The sequence below is a fragment of the Megalopta genalis genome, chromosome 1 (assembly GCF_051020955.1).
Source record: "Megalopta genalis isolate 19385.01 chromosome 1, iyMegGena1_principal, whole genome shotgun sequence".
Lineage (NCBI taxonomy): Eukaryota > Metazoa > Arthropoda > Insecta > Hymenoptera > Halictidae > Megalopta > Megalopta genalis.
The window spans coordinates 41,589,066-41,610,424 of NC_135013.1; the positions used below are offsets into that span (position 1 = coordinate 41,589,066).

At 39.4% G+C, this 21,359-nt stretch overlaps 1 protein-coding gene across 1 annotated transcript in view; it reads right to left on the reverse strand.

Annotated features, from left to right (window-relative positions):
• Positions 1-20,791, reverse strand: part of LOC117218641 (uncharacterized) — a 42,377-nt gene extending 21,586 nt beyond the window's left edge. Inside the window, exons 1-2 of the mRNA XM_033467185.2 lie at positions 19,804-20,791; positions 18,028-19,176 (exon numbers count right to left, since the gene is read on the reverse strand). Coding sequence (XP_033323076.2) covers positions 18,028-18,968 — 941 coding nt within the window. The 5' untranslated portion in view covers positions 18,969-19,176; positions 19,804-20,791. The remainder of the gene's footprint in view (positions 1-18,027; positions 19,177-19,803) is intronic.
• Between the last annotated feature and the right edge of the window lie 568 nt (positions 20,792-21,359).

A 21,359-nucleotide genomic window follows, 5' to 3' on the forward strand; every position in this document is an offset into this window, starting at 1 on the left:
TCGCGACTATCCCCGGGTACGCGGACGAAATGTTCTCGCCAATATCGACTATGAAATTTCGAATTACTCGATCTCGATGCGACCCTGCCATGCGCTAGAAAATTGCGCGACGCTTTCCCGGGTCGTGGTATCTTAGAGAGTGTTTCTAAAAATAGGCAAACCGGAGACGTTCGATCGCGGTAATGACGATTCAAGATGGAGTCGTCGATCGAATTCTTCGGAGGTGTCAGAACCGCTCCAGATCTACTCACGCGTACCTGTGCATCGCATACATTTTTCATGCATTTTCCAGATGACAAAGTCGTCGTAACTCTGTTAGAGTTTAGACTAAATAATGAAAGACTACGTAAATTAATAAATACTATACAAATTAATATATACCATATAAGTATAATATAAAATAATTTCAGTACTGATTTATATTTGTAACGATAGTATCAAAGATAGCGCTTTTTACGACACTTCTGAAGTTTTTGATGCAAATTTGAACGTACAAGAAAGTTAGCAATTAACAAATTGCGAAGGTAAAATATTTAATGTAATTCTACGTGAAACAGAGGAATAAGAAACGCCCTGGCGAACATGACGGAAGTCGCCGTGTCGTGACCAAATGGCGTCAGCGGAGAACAAAGAGTCTCGCATGCATTACGGTACTTGGAACCAAACGCAAATGGCACACAACATATTATCAACATAGTAGAGCATATTCTAAATACATATTGTTAATATTTCAATACAATCCCCCCAAAAGTTCTAAATAATTCTCACGGAATTCAGTCTATGTATAATACTTAATGAACTTAATGCACTTAATTTACTTTTCATAAGAGAAAACGATGATCTTTATAAATGAAAACATCTTTCTCGAAGTAATTGCTAATTAATAACTTGTATTCAGCTAGCGCAAGAATCGAAGTACATATTGACACTAGAAATGTGGGTTCTACAAAATGCTCTGAACAATCTTCGATAATGATTACACGATCTTTCGGCTTCCATTAGAAAATGTTGATAACATTGACGACTCAAGATTGTGTTCTACGCGATAGCTGACGGCATCTAGACAGGATTCTATTGTCTCGTCGGAGACATTACTATTTCTCCCCTATTGCCGCTAATCAGGTTCTCATGGCATCTTATGTGGCACAAAGGAAGGAGAACTTGACCCCGTTCGATCGTAACCGAACTGAAACTGTATTACTATACACGATCAATAAGTCAAGCTAATTTGTCTGAATATAAGAAAACACCGTGAATTGACCACCGATCACGTGAGACCGGTGTGCTTCATCATACAATCGTTCTGATCGATGCGGATCTTTCTCCGATCCCGAAAGGCAACGCACGAACGACGAAAGAAAGCTGGACTGGCGCATTTCAGAAAACTGCGAGAAGATTTCGGAGGCGTGTTTGTTTAAGACGACAGTAGTGTTGCTACGGTGGCAGTCTTTCATATGAAAAAACCGTACCGAAGTGGGGGAGATCCGGCGATGAGCAAGGAGTCTCCAGGGATGTTGGCGTACAACTACCCTCATCATCCGCAATACCTTAAATACTTCATCCGACACTCTGTTCCTCCGGAAATTACTCATGCTGTTGCCTCCATTAACGGTATATTTTAGTATCGCGCGGTGACGAACGTATCTATACCACCGAATAAATGGAGCGACTCTTTCTCAGCCATTGAAGATTGGAAAATTGATTTCTAAGTGAACGTTCGGTACACAGACTTTTAAAAGTACCAACGTTACATGCGTGAGATATTTTTCGGCGAATTGCGAACGCAACTAAATTCCAATGCTCGAAGAACATGTTGAAAAATACATTTTATACCGGGTGTTGGGGCAATTCATTACTTTGTCTCTCAATAGGAGCATCTATTGTTCTTCGTGTTATTATAAAATCTCGTTGTTGAACGTTGTTTAGCGACCGATTTGGAATTATATATGGAAAATATGGAATTTCTATTTGTGTAAATATCGCAAGTACATACTTCTTATTTGATTTTACTGAGACGGGAAACAAACTGGCAATTGTGTACCCAAAATTCGTCCCAACGAACGAATAATGAGTACACGCGAAAATGAGACGGTACAGTAATAATAACTGAAATATCCAATTATAAATTATCAAATCGAAATGGAGAACACGCGTAAGTCGTGCACCATGGGTTTCGCATAAAATCGTACACTTTACGTGCAAACTGTGTATATGCAAAGACTATCGACCTGACAATGGTTCCAAGAGCCTTAAACCACTCGCGCAACTTTACGTCATTTAGTCGTTCTTCGCCAAGCATTTAAGCGTATGGAGAATCTTTTGAAGTGCATGCGAGTTCGATCGTAAAAAATATAGATATCCACGATAGATTATACAATATCGCTCTGACAAGGAACTGGTCTGAGGAGAATCCTCAAGGGCGAGTGTAACAAATTAACAGTCTGTTATAGCGATACTCGGTTCACCAGGCCGGCCATTTTGGTTTGATAATGAAGACACGCGTACCAGATAATAAACGTTCCTTCGTGTATTAGTGGGATTAATGGTTTGGTGTTGTTCTATTAGCAGCCTGCTCTGTGTACGATAGGCAGATCTCCTTAGTCAGATAAAGTATAAGCAAATGTTCGACGGTCGATATCGTGTGTTTGCATTGGCTCATGCTTCTTCGATGTTAACGCCACCCGTTACCTTCGATCTCACGAATTGCGTCTGTTCGACTGATATTGACTGGTACCACATTGGCACGTCCGCTACCATCATTTGTTCCGTTATCGGACTCTTTAGGAAACGCGAAAATAATTTCACAAAGAGGAACCACAGCCTCTTCGAGTATCAAACCATTATCATTTAAAAAGCATTACTAGTTACCGCAGGTACAAAATGCATTGCATCCCGTATATATTGTGAATAGACTTCGGATCTTTATTACGGTATTAACGATGTTAATACAGTGAAAGTAATACAGCAATATTTCCAATTCCTTTTTGTGTCTTCATTGCTTCGTTTCGATATATTGGTTTTTTAAAAAATAAATTTGCAATTTAATTATAATTACAAGAAAAAAACAACGACGAAATAAATCGTAAACGTGTAACGACTGGAAACGGAGTGTAATATAGAAAAGAAAATCTGAAACTGACAAGTAGGTACCTGTCGTCACTTTTACCACGCCATAAAAATAATCCCCTATTTCACCGGCGAACGCAATAACAAAAGGTCTTTAATAAGGTACGGTGTAGATGCTCCAGTTCCAAAGTAAACGCTCTGTAACGCAACAGCTTCCCATCGGTCCACGCCGAGGATCTTCTCCCCCTTCGTGGTATCGTATAACCATTGCAACGAGCAAGTATCTCCCCCACGTTTTCGACGCTCTTTCTCGCAGCCGGGCTGACGAAAATGTTTTCTCGGGAATGGTTCTGCAGAAACGGCGGACATCCTGGTACCAAAAGCCGCGGCGGCCAACGGAAACATCTTCGCGGTGGTTATCGAGAGTTTTTGCGCCGGTGCGTGCCGCAACGCGTCCCTTTTTCAACCGTGTAGAGCCAAAGCGAAGCCATCGAAAAGAGGAGAAGCGGGCAGGCAGGCAGGCAGGCAGGCAGACCAGCAAAGCAAAGCGAGGCAAGCAAGGAAGCAAGCAAGCAAGCAAGCAAGGAAGCAGGCAAGCAAGCAAGCAATCCAGCCAGCCAGCAAGCAAGCAGGCACGAAAGACCAGCCAGGCTTCGATGTGGTTCACGCGGGCTCTCGAATAAGGACAGACCGATTTCCGGTGGTCTCACTCCCCCCACCGAACCTCTGCAGCAACCTGACCCCACTATGAACCGATCGGGGTTGTCTCTCTTGCTCCGTCCCTCTCCCACCTCTTTCCCTCTTCTTTCCTTGGTCCAACGTGACGGAGAGAGCGAGAGCGAGAAGGAGATCCGCGTCTCTGTCTCCCGTCCGACAATACAGAATCGTTCGTCTCTATCCGTCTTGGTTACTAGAGCACGTTTCGCCCCTAACGCTCTGCCTCTCTCTTTCTCGAAGGCTAGAACGGCCGACCCGTCCTTCTTCTGCCGGCAGAGGTGTCCGTAAGTCCGTCCCGTTCCTTTGTCCATCCTCGTCGTCGACGCTCGTCTGAACAGGGCAGCCTGTGTGCGGGCGCGCTCCGCACAGCTGGCACAGGAGGGAAATAAGCCGAGGCGTCTCCGACTCGGGGCCATCAGACACGGCTGCCTGGAGAACGACCAAGAAGGATGCGCAGCTGCGACGACTCTCCGTTGCCTGTTTTACACGGTAACTCAGCCACAGGTCGAAAAATCTCTCCTTCGTGGGACGAACGAAACCTGGCCTCGTGGGCCGGCCAACATCCGAGGCTTCCCGCGACTTCAACGCTTTTTCTTTTAATCTGCGGCCCCGTTATCTGCTAGACGGAAATACACGACGATAGGTCCGTGGCGCGGCACTCGTCCACACTGTGTATCAGCACGATGCTGTTTCTCTACGAGCGACTCCATTGTCGAATTAACGTGTCTGCGTTCCACAGTCAATTGATACTGATACGAGGTTATTGTGTCGGTGGAAAACGTATTGATAAACGCGATAAAGGGACCGTTGTTTATCGGTGCTATCGAATAGATTGTTTTTAGAGAAAATTGTTTTGCGAACTGCCCATTTGCGATACTAATATTATTGCTTTTTTTTGTCAAGATTCGAGGTTTTTCATTTAATTGGTGAATAAGAGATAATAAAAAGTGCGTTATAATTTAAAGGTCGCTGGAAAAGATATTAACGAATGTAATACTATTAAATAGATCATTCTTAGAAAAAATAGTTTCAAATAACTCGCTTGCACAATTATATTATTGTTTAAATTCACGATCCCGTATTTAATAAAATACGGTTACAATAAATGTTTTTAGCGGAAATGGTTATTCATGCCCACATTTATATGCATCTGCAATTATAATATTGTTTAAAATCGGGTTTCAATATTTCTCATTCAATTGGTTAACAAAAAATGGTAAAGGTATACTCTATACCTTTCTACGTGTTGTATAGAGAGTGTATAATGTTAAATTATAATACTGTAGCTATGATTACAGTACCAAATTTGAAAGATAATATATGAATAATTAATAATAAATTAACATAATATAGTTGCTACCAGGGGGTACCAATAATCGCAAGATCATTGAAAATGCGTTCAACACGCCAGAATCCATAATCGGAGCTCAATGTGCTCGGTGCTAATGTATCTTCACGTGCAAGACCCTGAGCATGGACGGAGCATGCGTAGTTCAGCTGCCTCCATGAGCACGCGGAAGATCGAATTGCGCTCCTTCCTGAAGCCGACTACGAAAATGGTACCAATGCTTATCTCTCTATCTTCCTGCTCCCGAGTAATCTCAATTGCTTCTGATATCGTATGAGCCGCGTTGAAGATGTTGACCTTAGCGGTCCGTTTGTGAAACGATCCTATCCACCCGCGTCGATAATATCACGTGTCCTGGAACTCGCGTGCGACAGAAAGGTAAGTCTCGTTATGAAATAATCGGCGCTCAAAGAAAATGATTTTCAAAGAACACTGCTGCAGAAGCACGCTCATTTAATCCTGTTTACTTATGATCAGCGGAGCATGCGGGCGTAGCAGGCGAGGAAGTACGTCAATGGAGAAAGTGACTCACTGCTCGAGGTATTCGCACGCAAGAAAATGTATCTGCGTTACCATAGATAAAACCATGACGTCACCGATCCCTTACTAACCATTCTAAGATCCATCGTCGTCGATCGTGATTGTTCCCCGTGCACGTGGCATCGAAAAGAGAAGAAGACGGGCAGGATAGTGGAATCGATTACTGCGGGGTGATCAATTGCTGTGCCTTTGACTTGTTTCGGGTATAATTAACTTTAACTTCATCGAATAAGACAGATGAAATTTTTAAAAATCAGAAATATACAAAATGAAAGAATAGAAAAATTTAATATGTCTTATTCGTTGAACACGAAACAAACCAAAAGCACAGCAATCGAACACCTAGCAGTAATCGGTTTCACTGACGCTATTCTGTCGCAGAATACGATCGGGACAGGTAAATTTTCGGTGAGACCAGCGTGGAAGCAAACGGAAACCGTGATCCGTGCCGGGTACGTGGTGGAAGAGACGCGTCGCGTTGGTTCTCCAGGCGGTCGGTCGGGATAGAGGGGCAGAAGAAAAGAAGGATCGACGTGACGGAATATTGACGACGGAAACGGCGGAAAGGTGGCTTCGATGGGCTCACCTGGCTTCTCGAGATTTTCCATCGTCTCCAGGTCGCCCCTCGGCTTGTTTTCCGGCCACTTCGGCCGCTTATTACAGCGGCCTAAGGGATGGTATCTTTGGTACACGGCGCGCTCTAGGTGGTTCACCCCTCTCTCTTAAGGGGCAACCACCCCACTCACGTGGTTCTTCCTATCTTCGTCTCGCTTTAACACTGGCTGACAGTTGGGCTCAAGCGAGAGGGGACGAGAGAGAAGGGGAGACACCCTTCATCCTTGAGGCGGGGTCCCGGCTACCCCGCTGCTAGGTTCGCTAGGATCAATACCCGCCATCCGAACCGAAGTCCAAACCACCCTCTCTTTGCCTGCGCTGCTTGCCTCTGACTGTGCCTGACTGCCTGCCTGCCAAAACCTGCCCCGGTCCGTCCACCCAAGTCTCCGGAGAATTCGAGTGGCTTCCCGAATCCGTCACGACGGATGCTTTCGAGTCGCTGCAGAGACGGCCGGTGTCTCGCGGACAGCGCGATAGCCCGGCCTGACTTCAACAGACCCATTGATGAGCCGAATCGATCTCGACGCCTGCACGGATTAGAGACGCCTAACTCGAGGCTACGACGCAGTAGATCGCTCCTTTCGTTTACGCTTTGATAGTTGAAATTTAGATCGTGTTCGCCAGCTGGCTTTTTGATCTCGAGAAAGAAGAACTTTGAACCATTTGTAGTCGAGTGGCGGCGACTCTAACGCTTCATTAAAAATCGTTATGCCAGCTTAGAAAATAATTTTAACGTTATCAAATTTGTTTGTACTTAGAAATCTATAAAAAGCGTAACAAAATTCAATTTCATATGTATAAAATGCACTAGGTTATATAAAATGGACATACACTAGGTCAGAAAAGCTATTTTGGATTTCGAATTTAAATGGCTCCGACTGCAAAGGGTTAATTTTTAGCTGGTACAATGTGTTTACAAAGTGTCGTACTCGAGCTTTTCTAAAAATTTTGTTGAATTTTACCGAAGCATTCTTAGAAATATAATTTAGCGCTACCCATATCAATAACATCGATATGCAGAAATTTTTTTTAGGGTCAGGTGAGATGGTATTAGTTCATCAAGTTAAAAATAGATATTTCAAGACACTGTTGTGTTATAATCGTCATATTAACATTATTAAAAAAAGAAATAAATGTAGCTCTTGCATCGTGACAATTTTTATTTTGTACTCTGCACGAATTTCTATTTCGCGAACAATTAAAAAAATAGTATAATCGTGCAAAAGTTTCTTATAAGCAACAAAAATAGTTGTTGCTAATATCTGTGTTTTTTATATTTTACATATCCATAATCCGTGATTTACTAATTAATTATTAAACTGCTTCAGAATGCAACGGAAGATACCATTTGTATACGTACCGCGAAATCACTATTCATTTATATTCGAAGAATTATTATGTGTACACTAATCTTCTTTTCCAATGTCTTAAGTTTAATGAGTCAATAAAATCAACATAATATCCGATTAAATCCGACCAGCTGTTGCTTCAACTGAACATTGGTAGTTGAAAGATACAGCGTAAGGACGTTCTTTGCTGTACTGTTTAACTGTGTGCGCATCAGTGAATGATTAAACGTTAACTTATTTGCTTGTTGTCAGTTTACAGAAAAAGAAGCCAGTAAGATGTGTTACGTTTACGCCAAGGAAGAACTGGACGAATGGCATCGCCGTGTAGTTACGTCGTTAGTAATGTATAAAGTATGACCACTCGATCGGCTGTACGAAGTTATGTTTAATTCATCCTTTCTTTGTCCCCGTTATCGGTTACAAAGCCGAGGTTTCCATCGCGTCAAAGAGACACTGTTGGAACCAGAGACTTGTGTACCAAAACGCAACGCGGGATATTTGCATACGATTTTTAGAAAATTTCTAACACGCATGCCTGGAATTGTAAAATTACAAAATTTTGTAGAAAATAATTATATATGAGGATAGGAGAAAGTTCTGAAAAAATTGTTTACAATTTTGCAAAAATAGAATTAATTAATTCAATTGAAAATTTTAAATGTACGATATTATATCTAGTGAAAAGATAGTTTGAAATCCTTCCTAAATGAATTTATCGGGACAATAACATAGTAACTTATATGTAACTGTTGAAACTCAGTATATGTTCACTTTAACTTCAAAAGATCGTTAAGTAATGTTATTATTGTTTGCTAGCCAAATTCTATTTTCCAAGAATAAAGTGTCAACTGATAACAAGTATAGCTGTGGATAATAATCAATTACAAATTTTGAATATTATACGATCTATTCCAAAAATTCATACTCGCGTTTAAACGAAAAAAGTAATTTTTACGAGTACGAAATTGATATGTTAGGATCAAAAGGTAATTTTTTTTCTAGTCGTCCATGTTGTCAAAACTTGTCGCATCACGTTCGGAAGAATTTAACCCTGCGCCTTGTTAAATAGAGTACCACCTGATGAGGTCTGGTTTCGTATTCAAGCGCAGCTAGTATAGGGGTATTCAAAATGGCGGCCGACACTGTTGTGGAACAGCGTGCCCAAAACCCGGCGAAGTTCTATACGAAAAAGTATAATACAGACCAACATATTTTCAGATCGCTTTAATTTTCAAGTTTTTACTACTTTTTTTATTATTTTCATCTAGAATATTATTCGCAACAGAAAACGTTGATGTGTTCTCCATTAGCAAATTGTATAATATGTATAACATATACAAAGTTCTATGAAGTTTTTATAGAGTTTTATACATAGTTATGTATAGTTCTACATAGTTTTATACAGTTATGGTTAGTTATTTATTTTTAGATAGTTAGAGATAGTTTTATACGGTTATGTTTAGCATTATATAATAAATGGTTACATATAGTTCCATATACTTTTACATACGGTGATTCTCGGTAACTTACGCGCATGCTGAAAATTCATCGAAATCTTTTGACCTTGATATGAGCTGTAAAGAGAATTAAAAATTATAAAAATCTCAGATCTGCCCTGATTTTTGACACTTTTGATCAATAACTGTAAGAAATCTGCAGTTTTTAAAAATCTGTTAACTTGACTCTGCGTTAACCGATTTCGATGAGATTTTTACCGAGACCTAAAAATGCATTTTTAAACTTTTCCATATAGGCCCAGATGGTCCCAGGGTCTTTCTTTGGCATTCCAAGCAATAGTAAAATTAAGAAAAAGCATTTTAGTCATTGTCTAGTAGATTAGTCCCTCTATAATCTAAAAAAAAAAAAAAAAAAAAATCGTCATTTAGTCCAGTTTGGAAAAAGTTATTCCGATTTAAAAGGTGTGCGAATATTAATCGTAGCAATCATCGTAGTTCTATGCAGTTCCGTACAGTTTCAGCATTGAAATGGCAACCGTTGCTGGAGAACAGTTATCAAATTGTAGGTACGATGCCAGTTCGATCACGGTCATTGGATCGCTTACGACCAGCGAGCTTCTGGCGACGACCTCTATCTTTTCCACTGTCGAAGGGAAAGGGTTGGAAGGGACTGTCGTACGCTTCGGAGGATGGAACCCGATGCGTCTCGCAGCGGCGTTGGGGACGTGCCGTTCTTTGCTCTCGTTATTGCTACAAACGCGATAGCGCAAGAGGGGTCAGAGCCCGTTTGGAGGGCGAAATCGCGAGGGGGATTTCCAGGAGGGGGATGACCGTGGTGGTGCGACACACAGGGGCTGGAAGGCACGCCTGAGGGTGGTGGTATTGCACGATGAGAACGGATGGTAACCGACCGGGCTTGGATCACTGGATGACGTCATTCCTGCGTTACCAGGATACCAAAGATCAAAGACCAATGAAAACGTCACCTTCTACCGGAGTACCCCTGAGGTCGAAGTCGACCCAACAATAGTTATTTTTTCCTCGTGTTTGTCCGGTGAATCGTCGACGCGACTCGTTGTGCTTATGGTAATAATACCTCCTGTTGTCTTCGTTCTTGATCTCTATCTAGCCGCACAGGTCGGACGTAGTGACGCTCCGCGAGGATCTCGCCGCTATTACGTGACTTCGATCACTAATATTTTATTTATACCCTGCGCCAGATATCGGAACAAGGATACCGATACCAGGAGACGCGCACGTTTGTCGGAACGAATAATTTATGGTAATTATTCGTTAGATCGTCCTGCTTTATTGAATCGTGGGTCTAACCTTCGACCCCTTTCGGCTCCCGAGGCGTTTCTCCGATCTCTTTCAGAAACTTATTTCTCGGTACCGTAGTCAATGCGGCGACATTTTGTATTTACGATTTTCTCTCTAGTCGTCCCTGGTTCTCGCCGGTCTTTCGACGAACTCGAGAAGGTACCGAGGTTATTAGTTTTGTATAGGCCTACCGTAAATATTTATGGCCCGACAGGGCTATAATGAAAGTATGTACCGACGACCGGCTGCATATGCCGGCTCTCAGACCGCTGACCTTCTATTTAAAGAATGTTATACGAATAATTAATACCGCTTTCCGCGCGCGTGATTCTGCGCGACAAGTTAATTCCCGATGAAAATACCGATTGCATCGGTCACGCTACCGCTAATCTTAATTCGCTCTGGTATTTCGACGAGTTCCAGGAAACCGAAATGGCCGGACAGAGCCAATGGATTCCAGCAGATCCACGAATTTCGCGGCCTACGCAGCTTCACTTCGATCTTCCTACATCCGCGCGGATCGAGATTGAGGTCACCCGGCCGGATGAGACCGTGGCTCTCCAGTTTCGATCGAGTTCCGAAGAATCGACAGAACGGAAGATGGATTTTATCGTAAATAAGGGAAAGATGCCGTTAGAATGGTACCGTTGGAAGTCTTATGCGACTTTGCGGTAATAAATTAAACTTCGCCGGGTACCATTAAAACCGAACCCAAATTAGCAACGTGAATAGGCTGTATTCCTCCAGAGCAATTTCGGGTTTCTTCGTAGGAAATCCGCGCGAAGGATTTATAGGGAAAGTGACCGTTATTATTCTTGCAAGTAAAATGTCAGGAAAGCATTAGGCATTGAAAACTCTGTTAATGGGCCGGAGTTGACCGCGGGGCCGTCCTTATCCCCCCAAGACAAAGCATTCCTATGGATCCAGGTACCAAAATCCTCAAGGTCGCCCCGAGAACCGCCTAAAACGGCGAACTTCGGACCTAAGAATTTCCAAGAAACTGCCGTTATACCATTGAAGAAGGGTCCTTGAGGATGCTAAATACCAGTGAAAGAGAGTCCCTTCTAGGTAAGCGCGGTTTCCTATCCATCGGCAAACTGGTACCACCACGCACGCTCGAAAAATCTTGAAGAGCCGGCTGCCACGAACAAACGCCATATACATGCGCTTATGAAATAATATTCACGGGAAACGCGATCCCCATCGCGTGTTGCTTTAATTGAATATCCAAATAAAATTATAGAGCTTTCCTTGTTTCCATAGGATTTGTGCGCTTCGACGCTGAAATAACTAGACTTGCGGGTCTTTGTGCATTTATGGTATATGCGAGTTTGTAGAATGCAAGTAAACATGCATTTTAATCAAAATTAACTGCATTATTATTCTATGTTCGCCACAAGGATGAATAAGAATTTCCGTAAAGATCCGCATGTACTACCAATAAAATTATTTTCACACCTTATTTGCAGAGGATTTGTTCGCTTGAACACTGTAATACGTAAACCGTGGATTTTATTGATTTATAGTATATGCGGATTTGCAAAATGCAAGAAAATGTATAAATTAATAATAAATGAACAATTAACGATCTTTTAGATAGCGAATTCTAGATCTGCAGTTTAATAATTAATTTATTAATCATTCTGTTATCATTTTTAAAGGTATCTATATTGTATATTGAAAATTATCGGTACAATTTGCATCGAAATAATTAATATTGTAGAACGCTGTAGAAAGCAAAGAGTTTTAATGAATTTTAAGAAACCATTTTTCTGATCAGAAGAGAACAGCCCCTAAACATTTGAGGCATTTGAAGCAGCAAATGTTTCCAATTCATAGAAAATAATTTCACAGAAATATCATGGCTAGTCTCACGAGAATCACAATATTTGTTACTACTACTAATTACAAGAATTATTATATTTATTACCAATGTTTCTTAGTTATAAAATTGATATCAATAATATTTTTAAAAAATAATCTTCATTTTGACCTACCTATGGAAGTTATTTTCTCAGTAAAAGCAAAAATGTGATTTCATGAGATAAGTCACGTTGTGTAAAAGAAACGATTGAGTATAGAGGTAGTATCATGCGGGAGTGTGCGACAGCATCTTGTGCTGGTACCACAGCAGAGGAGAGAAGACAATACTAAATCAATACACACACATATCTCGAGACATATTTGGCAAGACCATGTAGTGTAGAAATTGTTAAGAACTTATCAGTACCTCAAGTATTATCTTCCAACATACTAACAAAATTTGTTGAAAATAATCACTGTGATCTATCAGCACCCTTCAATTATCCAAACATCACCAAAATTTCGAAAAAAGGAAATATAAAATAAAAAAAAATATTATTAGAATTTAATAAAAAGCGACTTCAGAATTCCAGTTCCGTCTAGTGTAAAACAGACTCCGAATTTCAATTACAACAAAATATATTGATACCGCCTGAAACATCTGAATTATGTTTTCTGTTATGATTATTTATTCTACAAGAGAATAAACAATAATTTCTAAAAGAAATATCATCCCCAATTCGGACATTTCCTCACTGTGCTCTTGCACCATAAATTGCTGCTATGATTTCAATATAATAACAGATAGGAACAAAAATGAATAAATATTTCACACATTTTCTTCAAGGAAATTACTATATTCGAAGAAATTCGAACCGTTGCAACTGCGAGGAAAATGGCAAGTGGTAAAACAACAAATATGCATTCTGAAAACCAACGCTTGGCAAGTCGTCGAAGTCCCCGCGACGTCACGGGGGCTGCGGAATAGGTAAAAGTACAGAGGGTTGGTCATAAAAGAGAAAAAGCTAATTGAGGTACAAGACTTTCGTACCGTCCATTCTCATTAATTTCCCTGTCCCCCAAAGTTCGGGCCAAGTTTTATTGCACACCCTAAGAGACCGAGCGAGCATCGAACGGCCTCGGCAATATAACCTCGGCCTCGTCCGCTGGCGGAGGAGCGTCTCTCCGGTAGTCGCCGGCCAGGAATTCGTGAGCAAAGGAACCAACTTGTACACGGTCACCAAAAATACCCATGAAGGATACGCAATACCCGTGAGCGTGCATCGGCGACGAGACGCGACGCGTGCGTACGCCTACATCGGGGACACGGTGGTGTACAGCACACCATCGTACACCGATAAGGAAGCGTACGCGCGAGAGCGTCGACGCAGTCGCAAGGATCGTCAGCCGACATCTGGCTGCGGTCCTTTGCCCGAGGGACCAAGGGACAAAGAAGACCTTCCCCTTTTCTTAGGAGGGGGCCTTGGACTGGATTATATCGTAGGTTCTTGCTCGAACGAACGCACGCAGGCACGAACGAACGAACGCGAACGCACGCACGCTCGCTCGCACGCACGCACGCACGCATGCACGGACGCACACCGGCGAGTATCTGGTGGTACCGGAGCAGCCCGGAGTGGTTGCTCGACGCCGGTCTGCAGGCACACGTAACGATCCCACCGGTACCGTTTCTATGGTACCGTTCGCAGGGATTAACGCCCCTCCCGCTCTCGCAGACCGCTCCACTTTCATCCGGGCTGCGGGGTGAGACCAGCCTTGGCCTGGGACCAGACCTCGGTGCCGCGCTCTTTCAAACGCTGGATAAGCAAACGGACGCTTTAAATAATTAATGGAATTAGGACGACCTATAATTATGGTAGTTTTCGCGAAGCCTATGGGAATGCCACCCGGAGACCCGATGCGCCGGTGTCGCAAACCTATCCGGTGCACGAGATGCCAATGCTGGTCCCGGACGCGGCGAAGATACAATCGATTTCGAGAACTAGAATGAAAATTCGCTGCGTAAACAGCCGGCGGACCGGCTTTGTACCGCGGACCGTATAATGTCGCGTAATTGGATAGTTACTTTGTAATTGCGGCAAATGAGCTGCGGACCGATTGACTATGTATTTGTGGGAAGCGCGCGACGAACACGTGGTTGCGACGGAGGATCGTTCGATTTGGTGAGACGAATAAGGGGGATTTTTTGGTGATCATTGTTTTGCGAGCATCGATATTAAGTGTTTTTGAGGATGCTTCGATTTCAACCCTTGCGGACAAGGAATTTCTAGAGCGTTAACATTATTTTCTTCAGAAAGCTAGATTATGTGTCAGAAAGTTGGACAATGGGAAACTGAACAATGTTTTCTGGTCTTTTGTTATAAACTGCGGGTTTTTATGCAAAATAAAAATATTTTGCCTCAATTCCAAGTAAAAGAAATTAAATAGAAGATGTTTTGTGTTTCATTCGCATATATTTGTTGTAAACGCATAAAATCCACGATCTAATTATACATATATTATACATAATAAAATTACAATTTTAGTAATACTCTTTAGACATTGTTTGATAAACGATTCCTTCTAGCATCACAAAAAGATTCAAGACATTTGGACCGATTTTTAAAAAGTTATTCTTTTTAAAATGGTGTACGAATATTCATGGTAGACACTGCAGGTTTACATTTGTTGGAGTCAAATGCAACAATCCTAATGCTGTCACAGGGATAGAGATAATTTATAGTATTTTTTAAAATGTCTTAAAAATTATTGATAGTTAAACATTTGTAGAACTAGCGAATTAAAAACAGTAGAACAATGACTCCCGAATGCCTTCTGATTGTTTGTGAAAACTATCAATTTTACTTATTTACGATAAAAATGAATAGATGTAATTTGTAACGAAATTAAAAGAATTGATTAATTACATCCATTTTTTTTTTAAATCATTAATGAAAGATCAAAATTTCTGTTTGATTACTGTTCCTTACAGATCATTCTTATTTTGCATAAAGATCCAGAATCTATTATTCCATACTTATTATACACCCCAAAATTTTACTAAACTCGTATAAAATAAATTGTTATCTTTTCAATTTTATACTGCTAAATATTGCAAGTTTATTAAAAAAAAATTGTTGTTGTGATTTCGATGAGGTGAAAATGAAATTCTAAAAAAATTTAGATGCCGTCAGTAATTCCATGACCACCCTGTACAAGCCGCCTTCGTACTCATGAAAGAAGACTACTCTTGCGCGGTATACAGAATCACTCAATGGCCGCTGAACGCGTCGACAAGGCTATGGAATCTTTTGTGCAACCAGAATTCGTCTTCTGGGTGGCTGCTGGGTGACTGGATGATGCTTCCAGAAAGTTTCTCGTCGTGATTTAAAATAAACTTCGGCCGACAATTGTCGGAGCTTATAGCAGCAGCTTATGAAAGTATTGAAAGTATGGCACAAATATTTGATAATTAAATGTCATATAAAATAAGATATTAATGAAGCAGTTTTCCAAAAATTATACGTTCAAGAATTTGTTAGAAGCTAATCATTCATTTTTCAATGGTCCACTCGAGAGATTAATCTTGTATGCAAAATTTAATTGAAAATAAAAAATGTGTATGCACGGTGCTGCAAGAAATAAATTTTAAAAACATGATATTGATTTTCAACAGTACGCGTGTAGTAACTGTAATTAAAATTGAATTTCCAAGAAAAATGTTGTTCCACGCTTTTTGTTTAATTAATGTTTTTAATAAATTTTCTACGGAAAACCAACCGTATCTACCTTTTTTTCTTATTTAAAATTACAACGTTCAGTTTTCTTGTATTGGGTTCATTAATGCAGCGGTAATGGATATTCCGTTGCATCGTTTCGCTACAAGAACAAAACGCGAATTGTGTTACTACCCTTAATATCATGAGTATTATCGATGGTGCTAACGCAAGTATAGTGAATAGAAATAATAACGCGAGATTGTAATGACTGGTGTCATGACCTTCATATTAGTCTCGTTTAACCTTTATGTATAACGCAGATAACTTGGACATCTATAGCGGATCCGATAATTTAATAAATTTCATGTATCCTGAAAAATTTGATTGCTTCACAATTTTTTGATATAGTCACAACAAAAATTAATAGAACGTTTGCTTATTTGTTGCGAGTAATTTTCAAATATAAAATGAACACATGCGTGTTGGTACTCCAACAAATTGGAACATGTAACGTTTGCATTAATTTCCAAATTAGTTGTAATATTCCTGATGCACGTTAATCCACTGTAATTTGCTCATTTATTAATTATAACGTGAAAGCAAATGCCAACTGGCGATATAAAGACTTAAAAATTAAACACAGTAAATGCATGTAATTTGAAGCCGAAGAGAACTTAGTATTCTGTCATAAATGTAAAATCTCTTTGTAATCCCATACATTTTTAAATCACACTAACAAAAATTACTTTTTACCGTTAAATTAATTTCGAACATTAAATTCGACTGTAGAAGTAACGCCTATGCGTCATAAAAATCGTAGATCAGTAGATCATCGTAGATAATTAAGTAGACCATATCAAAGTTCAAATATATCATACTGGAATAATATTTAAATAAATACGTGGTCGGATCATTTAGAAACCAAGAGTCGGATGGCGTTCGAGTTCGAAGCGCAAGATTTCCGAGTAACCAATCAATTCAAGGAAGTACAATTCCAAGCGGCAAAGGGTTAACGACCAAACTCGATTGTCGCTCTTGTTGCATTTCCTGCCACGGCGATACCAAACAACGCTCGTGTACCGATCGGTATTATCTTGCAGATAACCAGATGCCACGTGTTTGTTCAAGAATGAAGTAACGGACGGGAAAGAAAATGGGAAGGTCGGAAAAGGAGAAGGAAACAGAGAGGATGTACTTCTGTGCGTCGTGGAGAGTAGGTAAAGCGGGAGGAAGGAGACGACGATGGCAGAAATAGTCATCCTGTTATCGACACTACCGCGTTGCTTATCGTTCTACGGTCAATATTTCTCTCCCCGTTTTTTTCCTTCCTCTCCCACTTTCCTGATTCCACGTCGTTAGAGCGCGTTTGCGCGCTCGTCAGTGCTCCTCTCTTATCCCGACTTTATCGGCCGATAACACCAATCTCGAACAGGATCGACGATTACGACGAAAAAAGGAAGAAGACCGACGGTGTTGATGTGCATTTTCGCGATCGAATTTGTCAGTACCCGGGGAGCAACCGTTCTCCAACCGGAGAACACGGCCGAAAACGATTGCAGCACCGTAGCGAAAGTGACACGAATGTCTCGATTTTTGGTTACAGCCACTTATTTTGCAGTACCAACAGTGGGAATTTGCGGAAGCTGGTCGAAATATCGTCTTTCGAAAAATTATTTGGTCATTATTAATCGCGAGAATATAAGTAATATAAGATAATATAAGAGTAATTATTTTTATATTTGCAATTTTCATGTACCCTACCTGTTGTATTTCTCTTCTGCAAATTTCAAATATTATTGTGACTAGGAAAGAAGCAAAAACGTTTTAATTTGTTTGTTATAATTTTCTATAGTTGGTATCCCTCAAATCAGAAGAAACAGATGTCAGATAAACAAAAACATATTTAGCCATAGATATTCATTTTAGTATTTTAACTTCGAAGAGATCTGAATGACGTGAAATTACAGTTCCGCATAATAAAATGATCGAATCTCAGATATTTTTGTAGCTAGTAAAAATCCTACGCAAATATTGATAGTTTTAAATACGAGTTTGCATAAAAATTAGTATAAAAAGTTATAAGTGTTACTTACCATTTAATACTCTTTTTGATGATGTTGCTAACAATTCTCTGGGATTTTCTAGTGGGTAAGGCAAGTATGTCATTATTCTTCTTCTTTCTGGTCCTCTTCCCTCTAACATTTTTTTTCTCTTCTTCAACATGCTGAACAGAAGTTTCTTCCTCATCCACTGCTACTAATTCTCGAACCCACTCAGCAACATGATCTTGAACTTTTGAATCAGTCGATAATGCAGATTCTGCTCTCAGTTCTTCTTCATGAATAAGTTCACTAACGGTTGTGGGTGGTCCTACAATTCCACACTCTGCATGTTCTACTTCTTCTATATTCTGTTTGACTTCTGTTTCTACAGGAACATTTACATTCTCACTAGGTGTCTCCTTTACAGCATTTTCAGTTTTTGATTCTTCGTCTGTCTTCTGTTTGCTTTCATCAACAATGTTATCGTCTCCTTCCTGTATATCTTTAGACTTTGTAAGAGGACTGGAAACGTCTTCTGTGTTCAAGCCCTCATGCACCACTTTTGATATTTCATTTAATGTCTTTTCTTCTTCTGAGACGGTATTTGCAGACTGCAAATCATTAACTTTTCTGATTGTGTCATTAGGGTTGGGTTTTTCTGCTTTCTGATCTGTTTCTTTGTGCTCCACACTCAACATTTCTTCTTCTTTAGTATAAGTTCCAGACTTATTTTCATTTTTAGATGCCACATTTTCGGTCTTTGAATCATCAACACCAATTTCTTTGTTAGATTCCTTCATATCAACATCATTAATCAACTCAGACTTCTTTTCAAATGAGTCATTTACTTCTACTTTATTTTCACTGGGAACACCCTCCATATGTTTTTTAATTTCTTCAACATTATCTTTAGAAGTAGTTAAATCATTTAATGTATCTGCAGCATTGGTTGCTTTTTTCAAATCTGTATTCTCTGTTTTAGTATCCGCCATTATTATGTTCCTTTTTTTCAAAGATATTTCAGTAGTAATTTAACATGTACAAACATTTTAAGAAATGAAGCTTGATGATATTGTGACTTTCATGTGATCATGTTATCATGTGAGCAGTTATCCACAGATCTCATAATACGAAGTTATTTATTCTTCATTTTAAGAAAATATATTAGTCATTACTAACATATATTCTTCATTTTTTATTCTGAAAAATAAAAAACAGTAGATTAGAATAATAAACAATATGTTGTTATACATAATATATCGAATAATTTCGGATAAAAAAATGGAATCAACAGACAGTCGGTAAAAGCGGTCACGCATATGCGGAGTTACCCATTGTTTTTAGGTTAGACTCATTTCATGATGTAAAAAGTAATATATTGTAAGTATAAACCAAAATGTATTGAATGTATATTGATTTCAAATATCTATACTATTCATTTTTTATATTTAATATAAATTTGATGTAATTTTGTGTACTCGGTGACATTAGTTGCCAATTGGGGCAATACAATTTGCAACATTAACTGAATAATGCATGCAGCTTGTGACATTAACATCGAATATATAATAATTAAGTAAGTTGGTATTTCATAAAAAAGAGATCTGCATCAATGATGTCCCAACATTCATATCACCATAATTATTTGCAGAAATATTATTTTATAATTATTTTCATAAGAAAATGAAATTGCTTGATTAAAATTTGATAACTTATCTAAGAAAATATATATTCATGTAAAATGTTTATCATACGTTTGCATTAAAAGCGAATACTTAACAAAAGGTTAGGATAATTGCGTTGTACGTTTTACAAATACCGAATTACCTTGAATTATACGTTGTCACCGTATAGCGAAGGGTGCACTTCGTATTACAATATCAATTGCACTTTCGATAAAACTGTGACATTTGTTTGACTTGCGAGTTACTTAATGACACCATCGAAGTATAACATTATTGGCCGACACGTTCATAACCTCACTTATCCTCCCTTTGACAATTTGGTTACGACAGTGAAACGAGAGATCGTAGGAACGAAACGATAATGACCATCGGTACCGTTAAACAGAGGTAATTGTCGTTTTAAAGAATTATTGAATCGATTGTACATAAAATACTGCGCACTGGGAAGAGTTTATAAAACCACAGGGACGTGTCAATCAACTCTGTTGTCTCTTTTCTTTTCTATCGCCTTCTCTCTCTGTCCCTTCGCCCCTCTTGCGTTCTCAAAGTGTGCTCTTATTTTTGCATTATGGCTGACGGTCACGGAAACAATCCGATCAGGACAATAATGTGGTATGCTTAAAAGAAGTTTCCACGGTACGTAGGTAAAACGAGAACACGACCCTGTGGTGCGTAAGGCTAGTGACCTCTACTACTTTGAAGTGTGCGTTTATGTGTGCATGCTTGTGTTCCCTGTGCGTCATGCATTATAGTACTCCGACGTGCTGAGTCTGGTTCATTCGATTGTAGACATCCTCGATATTCACGGTTCAAATATTATTGGAATCCGTATTTTTTATGAGAAACAATATTAAAAACACGATCAAACCAGTCGTAGCGCTCACTGTTGCATTTATTCTGTATTATGTGGCATTTCATGTAGTCAGTACCTTCGCGGATTTTTTTGTTTCGACCAATCAAACGCGTTCACACGTTTCTTTGACAGCGACGCCTTTCGTAAGCTATCAGCACGATATTCACTGTCGAGGAACTTTGACCAAAGATTATGACACAATCCACGTAAAAAAACCGGCCCAGAAGATTCCCACGATTGAAAAATTCTACGTACTCACGGCACTGTAGCACACTGACTATTTTTTGTTTGTGGCCAAGCCGCGCGCGCGTGTTTTCAACAAAATGGCTGCTGTCGAAATGTACGCTTACAATTTGTTGGCGGCTGATTTTTCTGTCGAAAGATTTTACTGGTTTTCAATAATTTTAATAAGTCTGTATTCGTATGTGTTTACGTGTTTAGTATCTATTTACTAATTAATGTTTGTTTATTTATTAAAAGCATTAGGAATTACCGAAGACCAATAATCGATCTCGTGGTAACTTTCCATAAAGGCGCGAATTTTAAATTTATCTTCAAAAATGTTTCATGTATCATTCTTTTTTCTAAACGAATAATACATTGATCTAAATATTGATTTTTAATATTATTGACACTTTATTTTACATACTTGTACAGTAATTGAATAAATACATAATCGTATTCTCGAAAGTGGGAAAATAAATTCAAAATTTTATATAAATGCAATATTTATAAAATAAACTGATTGAACTAGAACAATTTTTTATATATTTTCTCAATCTTCAAATATAATATTTTTTACGATATAAACTAATTATTTAATTCTTTTTATTTGAACTCGTTAC